This window comes from Hippoglossus stenolepis, chromosome 23, assembly GCF_022539355.2.
Source record: "Hippoglossus stenolepis isolate QCI-W04-F060 chromosome 23, HSTE1.2, whole genome shotgun sequence".
In the NCBI taxonomy this organism is placed as follows: domain Eukaryota; kingdom Metazoa; phylum Chordata; class Actinopteri; order Pleuronectiformes; family Pleuronectidae; genus Hippoglossus; species Hippoglossus stenolepis.
The window spans coordinates 6,094,788-6,109,607 of NC_061505.1; the positions used below are offsets into that span (position 1 = coordinate 6,094,788).

The window sequence follows — 14,820 nt, forward strand, 5'->3', positions numbered from 1 at the left end:
TGATAAATCTAAGTTTACATTCAGGTTTTGAATGATACTCGTTCGTATGTTTTGATGTCAAGGGTACAAAGCTCCAGCAGAGGGAGCTGTTAGCTTGGGACGGAGCATTAGAGACTGAGAAACAAAAAGTACAAAAAAAACAAACACATTAAAACAATAAAAATAGCATTTTTTTTTTTTAATCAATCATCTTAAGTGGAAAAATATCTCATTTTAACATATAAGAGTGACTGCAGGGAGTCAGAGAATAACGGCTTAGAATCACTGCCAGGAAAAACATCCACCTCTTTACGATTATTGCAGCTCCATTGTTTAGTAGCTGCCATTTGGATGAAGTCTAATATTGGTTTAAACTCTATTACCTCTGCAAGGATTCTGAAATCCTGATGCCTGTGTTCATTCAGCGGTCTCTGCTCTACAAAGGTTTACAACAGTTCAAAGTGCTCATACACATTCATGCATCATTAGAAAAGGCACTCGAGGATTCACAGTCTGGTTTTCCTGCCCAGCGCTTTGATGCACTGGTGGAAAGAGAAGTTCCTGAGGCTGAGAGGGCGAACGGTGCCGCTGCAACAGCTCTGACAGAGCAACTCATCAGTGGTTCTGCTAATTATCAAGACAACAAGTGGCTTTAATCCACGAAGTCAATAATCATCCACATTTCTCTTCACACAACGTGGGGCTAAATGTCACAAAGAATATACGGTCGTGGAAAAGAGGCGTGTGAAGGTTAATAATTAATTATGTAAGTGCAACATATATAAAACTGTGCTACAGCTAAAAAAGCCACGTGAGGAGCGCCCAACAACATAAAACGGTTCCATCTCGTGTGCTAACTCAACGGCATGTGTACAAATCATACAACAGTTCCTTTCCTTCATGCAAACCCACTGTACGTGTAAAACAACCAAGGTTCTGTTGAAACACTTCCTATTTCAAAGTAAAAGCACTCCAGCTTTTCTGTTGACAGAATCCATTCATTTGACTTAACAAGGTACAACAAATCATTTTCCTGTCTTGTTTTGGTAGTTCTTCTCACACCGATGTTTGTTCAACTGTTCCTTTTTCCTATGAGTTTGGTTTTAATTCGGTTTTTCGATGCTATAAAACACAGTGAAGGTGACGATTGACACCTGAGGCTGACTTCTGATTGGTCGAGCACGTGTATCCACGGGACCTTGCAGCCACAGACGCATTCCCCCGATGCAAAGAGGGCAGCGTTCGTATCCGGGATATTTTAAGCTTCATTTCTGGAGGAAGTGGAGACGCGTTGTTTATCTTTACAGACAGTCAATGATCTGTATGTTGTCAATAAACTATTTCCTGTGGATCACAGGATCTGGTCTGAAAGTTGACTGAGGTCAGGATGTGTAACAGAGAGAAACTCTGTGGTCCCCATGTGCTGTCCTCTCCCACTGAGTTCCACTTTGGGTCTGAATCTCTGAGGTGTAACACAAACACGCAGCCGTTCAGCAATGTGTGCGACGGTATACTTTCTGGAGGCGGCGTCACGGCGATGCCACTGTAATACTGACTGATCTGGAGAGTGTTAACATGACCCTTGAGCTCTTTCCTTACAAAGTCTTGAGGTTAATCCTCACAGATCATTGACCTCCTCCATGGTTCATGTCAGGAAGTGAACTATTGATCTGTTCCAGCTCTAAATGTAAACTCTTATCTTTTTCACCATGTGAGGGTCTGCGAGGAGCCGGTGGATCAGTGCAGGAGAAGTAGTGAGGGAGAGTGGTCATGGCCAAAGTGCCGAGAACGACGAAACCGCCCGCGACCACGAAAGAGGCGGTGTAGGTGCCTGTGACATCCTTCAGCAAACCTAGAGACAGGAGAAATGAAAACGACATTTTATTAGAAAACAATAAAACAGTAACATTAACAAAAGAGCATATTGTTGTGCATCAAGTGTAAGAAATACCTCAAAATATCTAAAAACAGATAAAAACTACAAAGAACCTGAATAAAGTGTGAGTCGATCATATGATAATTAACAAAAAGACTTGAAACCACACAATGATAATTAGAGGAAGTCCTGTTTACACCTTGCTTCTTATCACTGTGCTTTTTTTATACAATTAAAGGGAAAGCAGAAGCTACAGTTAGCAGCTTAGTTTAGCATAAAGAATGAAAATGGGGGATAGCTAGTAATTCTGTGTGTGCATGCTGGGGTGTAAGGTTTGAACATGTCCTGGATGTAGACTGGACCCGATCCGTTCGCAGCACGGTACGCAAGTACTAATGTTTTGAAACGGATGCAGCCAGCCACTGGTAACCAGTGAAGGGAGCGGAGGAGCGGAGTAGTGTGAGTGAATTTATCTTGGTTAAAGACCTGCAGAGGTCGGATGGCTCTAGCAGGTAGACCAGCCAGGAGGGAGTTGCAATAGTCTCGGCGTGAGATGACCAGAGCCTGGACCAGAACCCGCACCGCCTTCTGAGTGAGAAGGGGACGTGTTCTCCTGATGTTGTGCAGCATGTATCTACAGGAACGTGTTGTTGCAGTAATGTTGGCAGTGAGGGAGAGTTGACTGTCGAGTGTCACACCCAGGTTCCTAGCAGTCTGGGTGGGGGATAAGGAGATAGTCTCCTTATCTGGATCGGCACCAAAATGTAATGAGTTCTGACCCTAAACCACACGACATCCCTTCACCAGTTTTGTGGAAGTCTGTCCAGTCATTTTTTGCGTAATCTTGCCAACAAGGTGAAAATATAACCTCCTTGCTGAAGAACACTGCCTGACCCTCACTACTCCAGTAAATGTTTGACTACTTTCAGCTTCAGTGTATTAACCTGTGTTTCAGGTCACTTTTGATAACACTCACTCAGCTCAGACTTTCTCTCCAGCAAATAAAACTCCTGTAACTCAGAGCTCAGTGTCAGTCTGCTCTCCTACCTGACAGAGGAGTCCCCAGCAGCCCGGCGCCGCTCTCGATGAGCTGCAGCAGCCCGATGGCCCCCATCACGCGCTCCACGCCCACAATCATGGGCACCACCGCGAAAACCAGCGAGGTCAAAGCCCCGGAGCAGAACCCGTAGAGGAGGCTGATCACCATCAGCACGGCGTAAGATCCGGACAAGGAGCTGATGGGCAGCAGCATGATGAACACTCCCGCCAGCGCCGTCCACAGGCTCAGCAAGTGGATCAGCCGGAAGTGTCCCAGGTCAGAGAACCAGCCCGACGCCACGCGGCCCAGAATGTCTGAGGCTCCGGCCGCCGACATGACGAAAGCAGCTTGGTACTCCGAGAAGCCGACTTGGCGGCTGTGAGCCACCAAGTGGAAATATGGAACGAAGTAGCCGACGTTAAGCAAAGTGACGGCCAAGGTGTAGGTGAGGTAAGGCCTCTCCAAGAGCAGCGGCAGCTCCAGGTAGGACGAGAGTCGTCCAAGCAACGAAGAACAAGACGAGCTCTTCTCCGAATCCACCTGGAGGAAGGACAAGAAGCGACATGATGAACTTTTGTCTCTTCACGATGAAACTATAAAACCTTCTTAGGCTACATCCACACTGATTTGTTTTCATTTTAAAACCCGAACATTTTAGGTCCGGATCAGTGAGAATCCCAACACACATGAAAACACATTATCACAGAACCATTAACGTACACTGGGCATGTGCGTGCAGGTGCAGACAGGAAGCAGATTGTACTACTCTCCGGCTGCTTATAGAAAACACTACGAAGAGAAACAAGAAACCGCTGAAGGTGAATGAGAAAATGTGTTATAATTTGGATCAGTCCGCCCTTTTACTTTATACTACACCCAGTAGAATCCTCCCATGGAAATCATTAACTGTTTTTATCTACAACTTCCCTGCTGTGTATCTGTAAGATTGAAGAGTTGGAGACAGCAGAGTCTCGTCCCACCTTCTCTGGGGCTTTGGAGCGTCGTTTGGGACGGACGAGGGCCCCGCAGGCCACTATGTTGAGGCTGAGGCCCCCCAGAATCAGCAAGGCCCCTCGCCAGGCGTACGTCTCCACCAGGAACTGGAAGAGCGGGTTGAAAATGAAGGAGACGATGCCGATGCTGGAGAACCCCAGTCCCAACGCCAGGGCGCGCCGCCGCTCGATGTTAGCCACGACGGTGGCCACCATGGGAGTGAAGACCAGCCCCCAGCCAAAACCTGCAGGAGGGGGAGGGGAGGGGAGAGAAGGTGCACTGTGAGGTCAGTTAACAGGTTAAACATGTAACTTAAGTAAACAAAGGACTAACAGTAAACAGGAGGTGCTTTCTCTTCCCATAGGAAGAGGAACGGAAGTATTTGGTTACTTATAATAAGACTTTACCTGAAATGAGACCCATGGTGAGGTACAGATGAACCAGGCACGTGGCCTGAGAGGCAAGGATGAAGCCGAGTGCTGCGAGGAAGCCGCCCGTCATCACCACCACCCGGGTGTCGTACGCGTTACACAGAGCTGCACCCAGAGGACCTGAAGCAAACACACACAGGGTCTGCAGGAGTCGCAGCAAACTGACAAACTACAGGGAAAACTTTTTATCTCATTCTTCACTCAGTCAGTAAAGGACATGGTTTGTAAATGTAAGACCTACGATATGATACTGAAAGATATAAGATACAATATGATACGAAAAGATACAAAAAGAATCGATACGATTTGATGCAGTACAATAAGATATAAAAAGAAATATCTTACAAAGGAATATCAGAGTCCCAGAATTATTGTATCTTCCCCATAATGGAAGATAAGGTGAAGTAGAGACTAAAGCTTTCACCACTTTAACAATGTTTGTTTATGATTCATATTTTAAACATTCATCATTCAAAAATACTTTACATTCATTGCATTCAAAGTTAAATCAGTGTAACTTGAATTTATAAGTTGTGAACTGTATCAATGTATCAATGCATATTTTCACTATTTTCTTATCGCTTATTGATAAAGTGATTTGGTTTATTGTTATTAAAAACTCATAATAACAATTAGCTGCAGGCACGTGCATGAGGGACTCACTGAAGAACTGCTGCGCTGCCAGGCCAGTGGAGGAGATCCAGGAGATGGACTGAGCGCTCGCCTCAAAGTACTGGACGAACTCCACGAAGAAGACGCCCAGGCTGCGCATCAGGCCGAACACGAGGCTTGTGCTGACGAACAGAGCGCCGACCAGCGCCCAGTTCCAGTCTCCATCCTCGGCAGCTTCAGCGCCGCCGCCGCTCTTCTTTGCTTTGGGCTCGTTGCTGGTCATGTCTGAAGATGCAGTAAAAATAAATAGAAAGCAGAAGAACTGGGAAGCAGCAAGGACGGGGAGATAAAATCCTCTTTCTCCTTCAGGGTGTGCAGAGCGAGTGTCTGATCCTCTCTGTGGCCGTCCACAGATATAATCATTAACTCCCCACGGGCCAATAAAATCCCTGGTTGTGCCATTTAAGGGTGACTAGGTTTACTAATTAACCACTAATTAACAAGTGGGTCTTCATCTGAGAGGGAGATATACTGTGGGTGAGAGGTGAACTCTGACCAGTGTTCAGGGGTCGACTATGAAAAGTTCAAAAAGGTGTCAAATACGTGAGATACGCATGAAGTTTCTCAATGATCCAGGTCCTGGTATTTTGATTTCAAGAAAAATTAGTGGGTCAAGTTCCGTATGTTTAACTCCTGAAGGTAATGAAACAAGGTTGACACAATTTAGTTTATTAATCATTTACAAAGTCTGTTGTGCGTGTTTCTGTCACCGTGACCTGATTCTCATATGACTCACTTCACCTGCTGCAGGAATTACAAATAAACCCAAATGTGAAACGTGCAGTCAGGGTTTCACCATTTGTTTGTGCCTCTTAAGTTGTACAGAGGCCTGTTGTCAAGTGAAGTCTGTTTTGAATATAAATGACTGCTGCACAGGTCATAAATCCCACCTCCTCCGTGTTAGTGGATGGGACCTGGACCAAACTAAAAAGGGATGTTGGGTATTCTGAAAACCTGCTTTTTACATAAATCATGAACAATTGCCAAAGCAAATTAAAGAATTCTATGATTCACTCAACATTGTTTCATTCACAGCAGAATCCAGAAGCACATAGACCTTGATGTTGAGGAATAACATTTATCAGAAAATTAGTTTTATTTGGTAATGGGAGGTCAAGTTAAGTTATCGTTTTATGATTCTGTTTTTATTTGTTTTGTGTTGTATATATTTTTGAGAAGCGCTACATTAGTAAAGATATTATTATCATGCACATTTTTCTGATTACGCTAAATTCACGAGATTAAAAACTACTTTTGGACTTTTACTCCATGTTGAGTTTCTTCTTTAAACCAAATGATAAATATAAATATAAATATAAATATATATATATATATATATATATATATATATATATACAAATACGTATTATAATAATAATAACATGTGTTGACTGCATGCTGCTGACACATATTCACGTGACACTGAACTCACACTGACCTGCTATTGAGTCTCACTCCGCTACATCCGTGTCAGTCATGCAGGTGCACGGTCGTGAACGCGCACTGGAAAGAGCACATGACTCTGCAGGGCGCATGCGCACTGGCTGTCACGCGCAGCTGGACGCAAAAAACCCACAAAAACACAACTTTCTGAATTAAACACACACTTTGTGGTGATCTATCACGCTCATGCATTTGATGGTGTATTTGATTAACTGTGACGTGTTTGTAGCTGTGGAAACACAAACTGTGCAACACTGACTCGTGACTGAATGAAGCCTCTCTCACTGGGACCCTGGTGAAATTGTGTTAAAGTGAAAAATAACCTGAACAGAGACGCACAGCAACATCATGGAGGCTGTTTGATTTACTCACCGTCTCCTGAGCTCGTCTGACTCCGCAGCAGAACATTCTTCAGTCTCCAGCTGTGATAGTGAACACGGGTCCAACGAGGCAGGGCCGCGTGCACAGGCTCCACGTGCACGCGCCCAGTGAACATGACTCCCCTGAGGTCCAGCAAAACAGACAGCTTTTCATTTAATCTTAATATTTGCCTTTAAATACCAATAATTTAGTTTATTGATCATTTTGTGTACATTCCCTCCTAAAATATTAAAAACAAACTTATATACAATTATTAATATTATGTTTTATTATGTATTATATTTCACTTTCATTTAAAAGTTTAATTTAGTTATCAAATAGCAGATTGTGACATAATTAAAATGTGTCAGTTGAACGACATCTTTATAATCTGTATTATGTATATAGAATAATCTCTTTTCTATTCATTTGATTCCTGAAGTCTGATTTTTGAATGTGTAATAATTAGTATTGTGTGAATCAAGTCTATTTTCCTTTCTGTCTATTTCTAATAACGAAACACAAAGTAGGAGTTTGAATATTTGCGTGATGAGATTCTCTTTTCTTGCCACCCCCCCACAGTGAAATAATATTCCCACCCAAAGTTACACAACGTTAACATTCAGCGTCCAAAACAAACCAAGTGTTGCTTCTTGGTGACGGGAAATACTTGAATTATTTGTTGGAGAAGCAGAAAAGAAGGAAAACAACAAACAAACCAACAACGTGTTCAGGAGACTGACGCTAGAGGGAGGCAACAAGATCCAAAATGTCGGCTGCATGGAGATTGTGCACTGTTTTCTTGTTTCCTGTGCCCAGAGGAAAATAAATATGCTTTTTGATAAAATCATCAATAAGTTGCGCACATTTTCTCGTTTTATTTCAGTTTTCTGACAAACTTTGACCTCTGTGAGCTGATTTGAAGGGAGACCACCCTCAAGGCCTCAGATTGACGATAGGGGAAGAAACTACATGTCACCGCTTTCACAGCTTTTTGTTTGAGTGAGTGATGAGGGGGTGAAGGTTGGAAAGTCCCGTGTAACTTCCAACGTTTGTCTGCCGAGTGCGGACAATGAGCCACCACGAGCCACAACTCATCAGGGAGCAGGAAGCCGTGGATGACAGAGGGTGGGAGAGTTCAGCGGGAGTCTGCGGCCCCTCTCCACTACCCAGCACCACAACACGACACCCGTGTTGTTGGCTGCTGGTGAGAGGACCCTGGAGGAAGCAGGTGCCCTCTGCCTCATTGTTTCCACACAACACAAAGTGGAGAAAATGGCGAGACGTGATTCATGGGCAGAGAGAGCGTGTTAATGAGAGGAAGGAAGTCCAGGGAGGAGAAAGGCTGGAGGAGGGAAGTGTGGCAGAGAGAGAGAGAGAGAGAGACACACATTTTATATTCATACACAAGTTCAAACTATTTCCCATTTTTATTTTCCCATCTACGTATGTATGTATGTATGTATGTATGTATGTATCTATTTATCTATCTATCTATCTAAATATCTATGTATCTATGTATCTATCTAAATATCTATCTAATATATTAGACTCCAAAAATCAACAGTCCAATTGTTTAAAAAAACGATTTAATTTAACTTGTAAGAAACCATCTTTGTCCAGCAAATGAACCCATAAACATACAAAGTTAACATTATTATTATCAATCATCCAATTCATTACAATCGTCTTTTTTCAAACGTATCATTTCAGAAAACAACACATCATTGCATTTTTCTACTTTCTGTTCACTATTAGAAAGCTAAGTCCTTTGCCTGCTTGGACCGTAAAAGCAGATGAAACTGCATATTTAAAGAACACACAGGCCCCAGGCCTCAAGCTAAAGATAAATCTGAGTTAAATACACGTTTAAGAAGAAAAACTTCAATACCTCAACGCTGACTAAGTGCTTCTCCATGCGTCAAAACAAAGTTTCATTTTCATTTACTCTGAACAGCTCCACTGTCTCCTTCAAAAAACTTGCTTTGTCTTTCTTTCAGACTCTTCACATCCTCACATATCTTCATATTTCAGTGTATACACATCCTTCCTTCTTTTCCTTGTCTCTTTCTCTTTCATTCTCTCCCTTCACAAACCTTCAAAAACACTTCTGAATACCATCTTCATCTTTTAAATCCCAACTCCCAACTAATAAGATTCATATTAATATATTAGCTCCAAACCTCATCCAACAACATGTTGATCTTTTCCCCCAAACCTATTCCATTTTAACCCAAAAGCCCAAACTGACATTTATAAATTATCACCCCATATTTTAAGAGAATAAGAATAATTATTCCGGTGTTATTCTGCTCGGGGTCGCGGGTCGTCCTCCTCAGCAGGCCTGCAGTAAAGGCTGGTAGGGCTCGGTCAGCACCTTGTAGCGGATCTTGGTGTTGGTCACCGCCCCGTGCTTCTGCCGCAGGTGAAGACGCAGCTGGCTCTTGTGGCGGAAGTGCAGGTCACACTTCTCACACTGAAGAAGAAGAAGAGGGAGAGTCATGAGGTTCAGAGCAGCGGGGGTTGTGACGGGGGCTGGTGTCGTGTGATGCATGAGGAGCAGGGGACTCACAGTGTAAGGCTTCTCTCCAGTGTGAATGCGCAGGTGGCTCTTCAGGGTCTGCAGGTGGCGGAAGCGGGTGCCGCAGGTGTGGCAGGGGTACGGCTTCTCGCCTGTGTGGATCAGGACGTGGGCCCTGAGGTGGGCGACCTGTAATGCCACCACACAAAAGAGGAAGTACAAAGTAAATAAAGATTTGTCCTAAAAATAGGATTAGCTTCTACCATCAGGTCCCCAAGGCTTTGGAAGGAAATAATGAGAGTATACACCCTGGATCAGGGTTAAAACTAAGCGCAGTCTTTTTATTAGTACTTTACCAACAAGGCCCAAGACATATAACTATATAACTATATGTAATTTAAAGGCTCTATTGGAAATCAGCCCTCACCTGAACAAACCGTGCGCCGCAGGTGTCACAGCGGTACGGTTTCTCTCCTGAGTGAATGCGGGCGTGAGTCTTCAGGTTGGCGGGTCGGTTGAACTGGGCGCTGCACACGTTGCAGCGGTACGGCTTTTCACCTGTCAGAGCAAAGGTCACTCTTGAGATAAAGGCTTTTCATTTCTAAAACAAACACAGAGACGGATTGAAAGAAAGAATGGGAGATAAAAAAATTAAGAAAATCCTCACCTGAGCTGGTAGACTTGGTTACTTGCAGGTTGCCAGAGTAACAGTAGGGCGCGTAGAGGTTCTCACGTTTGATTGCAGGTTGGTTGTGGCGGGCAGCTTCTGGCTCAGTGGGGTCCAGTTTGGGGAAAATGGTGCAGGGTGAAACTGGAGATACAAGCATAGACATGTTTAACACACCACTACATTGACTGACACAGAATAAAATGCTTAAATTTACTGTTTTGCTTCATACCTGTTCCCTGCTTGTGAGTGGGGGGCACTTTCAGGGGATCCACAGAGGGGGGTGGCCCGAGGGGAGGGGCTCGGCCAGAACCCTCGTAGCAGGAGGCCTGCCCCTGTCTGAAGGAGAGGTTCACAAATTTGGAGTTACAAACAAACATCCTGTTTTTAAGTTCTCCCAAATCAGCTTTTAATTCTCACTATTTCAGTTTCGTACCTATCAATCTGACCAGGCACTTCTCCAGACCACGCCTCTGCAGGGGCTTTGGGTGTCAAGCCGATCGCGTCCTTGACGGGCGATGTTTGATTTTGGGGTTCGTCCATCTCCTCCTCCTTCACCGTGGTCGCAGCACAGAGAGGGTTGAGGACGATGTACTTGTATTTCTTCCAGTTGCAGGCCTTTGGGTCTGGTGAGGCTTTGGTATCATTCTGGAAAAATAAACAAGTTGCATTATATAAACGTATGAACTACAGTTAAAGGAGACAATGACATTCTTCAGGGCTCCTTGAACACAAATGCACATGATTTTCTCGAGACGCACCACAAGGTTTTTGTTACACGTGTTGGACTCGGCTGGAGAGCTGGGTTGGCAGCTGGAGCGGGCAGGGCTGTCCGGCGACGGGGTCGGGGTGCCCACGAGGGGCGACTCTGGCCCTCCTCTCTGCTCCTTTGACCCAGGCTGGCAAAACGGGAAAGCCCCTTGCTTGAGCGAGCCCCCACCCTCCAGTGGGAACCTTACAGGAGAAACACAGGAAGGGCCGTAATGAGCTAAAGCTGTCAGACAGACAAAGGGACACGAGCACAAACCGCCAGCAGACACACTCATGGAAATCTGTGTACGTATCCTCACACATGTTAATATACTTTCGTTGCCAGTGTATCAACTGATCAGAAGATGAATCAAAACCAATTTGAAAAAACGAAGAAATTAGATGTTAGTAAATGTAAGAGACACGCCCCTGATGTGATTCTGCCCCTTCCTTCATCTCAATGAGGAGTTTTAGATTTCTCTCACCTTGCTGCTGCTGCCATCGGTCCTGGATGAGGCAGATCTCCTCCTTTAGGGGCCACAGAGGCGACAGACACACTGGAGTCCAGCTCCAATCGTAGGTGTCTTGCACTTTTATTCCCCGTGCTGAAAAACAGAGAGTCGCCCAAGTCAAAAGACGTTTTTTTTTCATTTCTTAGCATTGTGCATCATCTCCTACATTATGAATCCACAATAATACAGATGTTTTTTCCAGCCCCTCACCAGTGCAGGTTCATGAAATCCCTGCAGGTCTCGGCCACGTGGTCCATCTGCAGGTAGGTCGCCACAGCGAGCACCCCGGGGACAATGCCCGGGGTCAGAGGGAGGCGGGAGGTGTACATGAAGTCCAGAAGCAGGGAGACGCTGGACAGATCCAGGGTGTTGGGGAGGGACACAGTCATGAGCTGCTCCCCACTACCACCAACACCACGCCCCTGGAGCAGCACACGGCGGGAGTACAGCGAGTAGAAGAAGCCACTGAGAGAGAAGTGAGAGGAAGGGAGAAATATTCTAGGTACGATTTTCAATGTATCTGCATTGTCTGGATTCATGGGTGAGTGCATGGTGGAGGAAATAAAATAGAAATGCAGGGAAAAAGATGGAGAGAAGACAATGGAGCAGGAAGAAGTGACTAAGAAGCAGCAGAGGGAAAAACAACAAGAAGTGTGAGTCAACCAGAGGAGATGGAAGAGAACATTACAGAGGACTGTGTCATAAAAGAAAAATATTATTGCTTCAAATGGCACCGACCTGCAGGCCACGAGCACAGCACAGTGCGCCTGTAGGTGCACGTTCCCAACCACCAGGGTGAAGTCGGTGAGGATGTTGCGGTGCCTCAATTCGTTCAGGTTCAGCAGCACGTCGTGGGAGTGGCGTGTGAACTCCTTCACATATCCCTCTGGCCTCAGCTCCATGTCTCTGTCGCCCCTGTATCCCCCCAATACCTCCATCATGCTTGTCTGAAATTTAGAAAACAAATGATTTATAAAGAGCAGATTTGGTATTTGTGGAAAATCTGGATTCAAAGGCCCGAAATGAAAATCTACCTTTGTGTGATTGAAAGAATAAATAGACTGGAGTGTCCCAGACACATCTATTAGGTGAGACCAGCTCCCTACTCGTACCTGCACCAGAAAAAACAAGGAAAATCAAACTTAATCCACTTGATATTAATATTATAAATATCAGTGGAGTTGACAAACAGCAAAGTGATCATTTCAGATAGCTAGTAAGATATTAAATATACAAAAATACAAAAATTCAACCATTTGTAACTTGAAATATACATTTAAACTCAAATATGTGGATACCCTCATTTGAAAAAGATGTGATCTCTTTTTCAAACTGTGCAGGATCAATCAAGAACAGAGAAAATCCTCTTCAAAACCGACCCAAGCAGTTATCAAACAGACTAACAATAAAAGAATATAAAGAGATAACAGTCTTCCAACTCACCCCGACCAGCAGGGACGAGAACTGACGTGCACCAGGCTGACGTCAAACCCCCTCGCCTCAGAGTTCAGTCTACAGTCAAAGACGTGGAGCAGCCTCCACTCGCTCTGGCCGACACTGAAAGGGGAGGCTGCAGGGAGGGGACTCTTTATAATGTTGCGCAGGAAGCCCCCGTACAAGCAAAGCTGCTGGTTTCTTCCTTCCTCAATGGCCCACGCGCACACATGGAAGCAACGCAGGAAAAAGGCCCCGGCCCAGGCTCCAAGTATTTTTAGTGGGCTATTAGTTTTTCTAAACCCCCATAGCTCTGAGCAAAGTAATGGCAGGAAAGCAAAGTGTGTTTGTGTGCCACGTTGAGAAAATATATACGAGGACCCCTCGGGGAGCTGCGGTACGTGCCTGGCTATCCAGGGGTAAGCCAGAGAACGTCAGGCTTCCCCCACCAACGCTTTCCTACCCTTCACCCCTCTCCAGGTTCACAGGAAACTGACTGGCAGGAAGCTGGAAATCGTTGTAGCGTAAACAAGCGACCCCCTCATCATTGAGATTCTGTCTTATCAAACAACTTTTTTAAATGACTATCACAAGTTTCTGAGATGTTGGTGCATGGTGCATGATTTAGTATTTCACCTGCAAGGGCATTTCTTTGATATAAGGAGGAATGGTTTTTCAAAGAGCAACTGTGTCACTGCTGAGTTGACTGGTTCAGGTAAATGGGGATTAATACGGGCTCCACAACAGTGTCCGGAAGCTTCTGGCCTGCTGCCTGAGTGCAGAGGCGTTGTGTTATGAGGATGAGGAGGAAGGAAGCGAGACAAAAATCGATCGTTCTGGACGGGAGACACCTTCTCCTGGTGCTGAAAAACAACCTTTTACCCCGCCCCGGCCGGGAGAGCTGCGACCGACAGATGTACAGGAACTGCCCTTCAATCCCCCCCTACAACCACCACCACCACCACCACACACACACACACCCACGCACTGATGTAGGCATCCTGCGAGGCTGCTCAGAGACATGAATGAAAAAGCCTGCGCAGGACATCCGTCAACAATAAAGTGAGCAGAAGACAAGGGAGGAGAAATGGAGATGGGGCGGTGGGAGAGGAGGTGGGGGGCTGTCAGAGGTCACCAATAACTAAAAAAACAAGTGGAAAGTTACCTCATTTCTGACAGACTGCAGCCTCTGGGTTCACAGAGGAGCTCTGCAGAAATGAACTGTGAACTGTTTTCCTTCACATCAAAGTATTTCACAGGAGGAGACCTCGTCCAAATTTGAATCGTGAGATAAGCGTGCACAGTGATTGATTTAGTGCTGCAGCTACATGTGGGAAAGCAAACAGGGAAAAATCCTTGTTTGACTTCCAGCTGCAACTCCCCCTACAATGTATAATAGTGTATACAGTTTGCAGGGAACCGGCACAGTGGTAAAGTGGTTAGCACTCTCACCACACCCATGAAAGGTCTGGGTTCGAACCCGTCAGCCCACCATGTTCTCCTCGTATCTGCAAGGATTTTCCTCCATGGAAAAAAAAGAAATACACAGAGCTTTTGTTCCTTGGAGATTCTAACAAACTATAGTAATTTACATTGTCAGTCTTTTAGGTGTTAAGTGTATTGCGGAGAACAGCACCTACTGTAATACTCGTGCAGAAACAACAGCCAGTAAACTCTTGGGATTTACATGAACACGTATGGAATGACAGTATATACAGAGACAGTCAATAGACAGAATAGTGTGGTATTTTGTTAAGTTAATGAATAAAAATCCAACTACATGACTGTATTTCGATATAAATCCTTTGTAAATGTGAATCGGAAGTGTTTGCAAGCGGTGAGGAGCTCGTGTGCGTGTCTTTCTGCTTTGATTTGTTTGGATGGAGGTTGGATCTATTGTGCGCTTTGTTAAAAGTAAAAAAAAAAGCATTAAGGAAAACAACAATTAAGAAAACAGAGAGGGAGATGTAGGTCTCGGCTACTTCCAGGCATTGTGAGAAGAACGGATGAAGGGGAGGGGGGGGCGGTTGAGAAAAAGTGAGAACATTACTAAACAGGTTCACCAATGGGCGGAAAACCATTGAGCCTATCCCGTTGGCAAGGCTGGGCAATGCTCATAGTGACATCCTGCATCGTACCTCGT

At 44.9% G+C, this 14,820-nt stretch overlaps 2 protein-coding genes across 3 annotated transcripts; both read right to left on the minus strand.

Moving 5' to 3' along the window:
* Positions 1–123: 123 nt before the first annotated feature.
* Positions 124–6,909, minus strand: slc16a13 (solute carrier family 16 member 13). Of its 2 annotated transcripts, XM_035148418.2 has the most exons (7): positions 6,806–6,909; positions 6,429–6,547; positions 4,982–5,215; positions 4,295–4,438; positions 3,875–4,131; positions 2,903–3,434; positions 124–1,831 (listed from the first exon to the last, which is right to left on the minus strand). In XM_035148418.2, the coding sequence occupies exons 3-7, from the start codon at positions 5,211–5,213 to the stop codon at positions 1,605–1,607; spliced, it is 1,392 nt and encodes a 463-aa protein (XP_035004309.2). In that variant the 5' UTR covers positions 5,214–5,215; positions 6,429–6,547; positions 6,806–6,909; the 3' UTR covers positions 124–1,604. The 2 variants fall into 2 exon arrangements, with proteins under 2 accessions (XP_035004309.2, XP_035004310.2); XM_035148419.2 differs by lacking the exon at positions 6,429–6,547 and having other exon boundaries at positions 6,806–6,900.
* Positions 6,910–8,365: 1,456 nt separating this feature from the next.
* On the minus strand, positions 8,366–13,536 carry bcl6b (BCL6B transcription repressor). The gene is made up of 12 exons (XM_035148409.2): positions 12,687–13,536; positions 12,278–12,355; positions 11,982–12,190; positions 11,454–11,708; positions 11,217–11,336; positions 10,743–10,935; positions 10,418–10,629; positions 10,214–10,320; positions 9,982–10,125; positions 9,742–9,872; positions 9,366–9,503; positions 8,366–9,269 (listed from the first exon to the last, which is right to left on the minus strand). Exons 3-12 carry the CDS (start codon positions 12,182–12,184, stop codon positions 9,129–9,131), a joined length of 1,644 nt encoding a protein of 547 aa, XP_035004300.1. The 5' UTR covers positions 12,185–12,190; positions 12,278–12,355; positions 12,687–13,536; the 3' UTR covers positions 8,366–9,128.
* Positions 13,537–14,820: the final 1,284 nt, after the last annotated feature.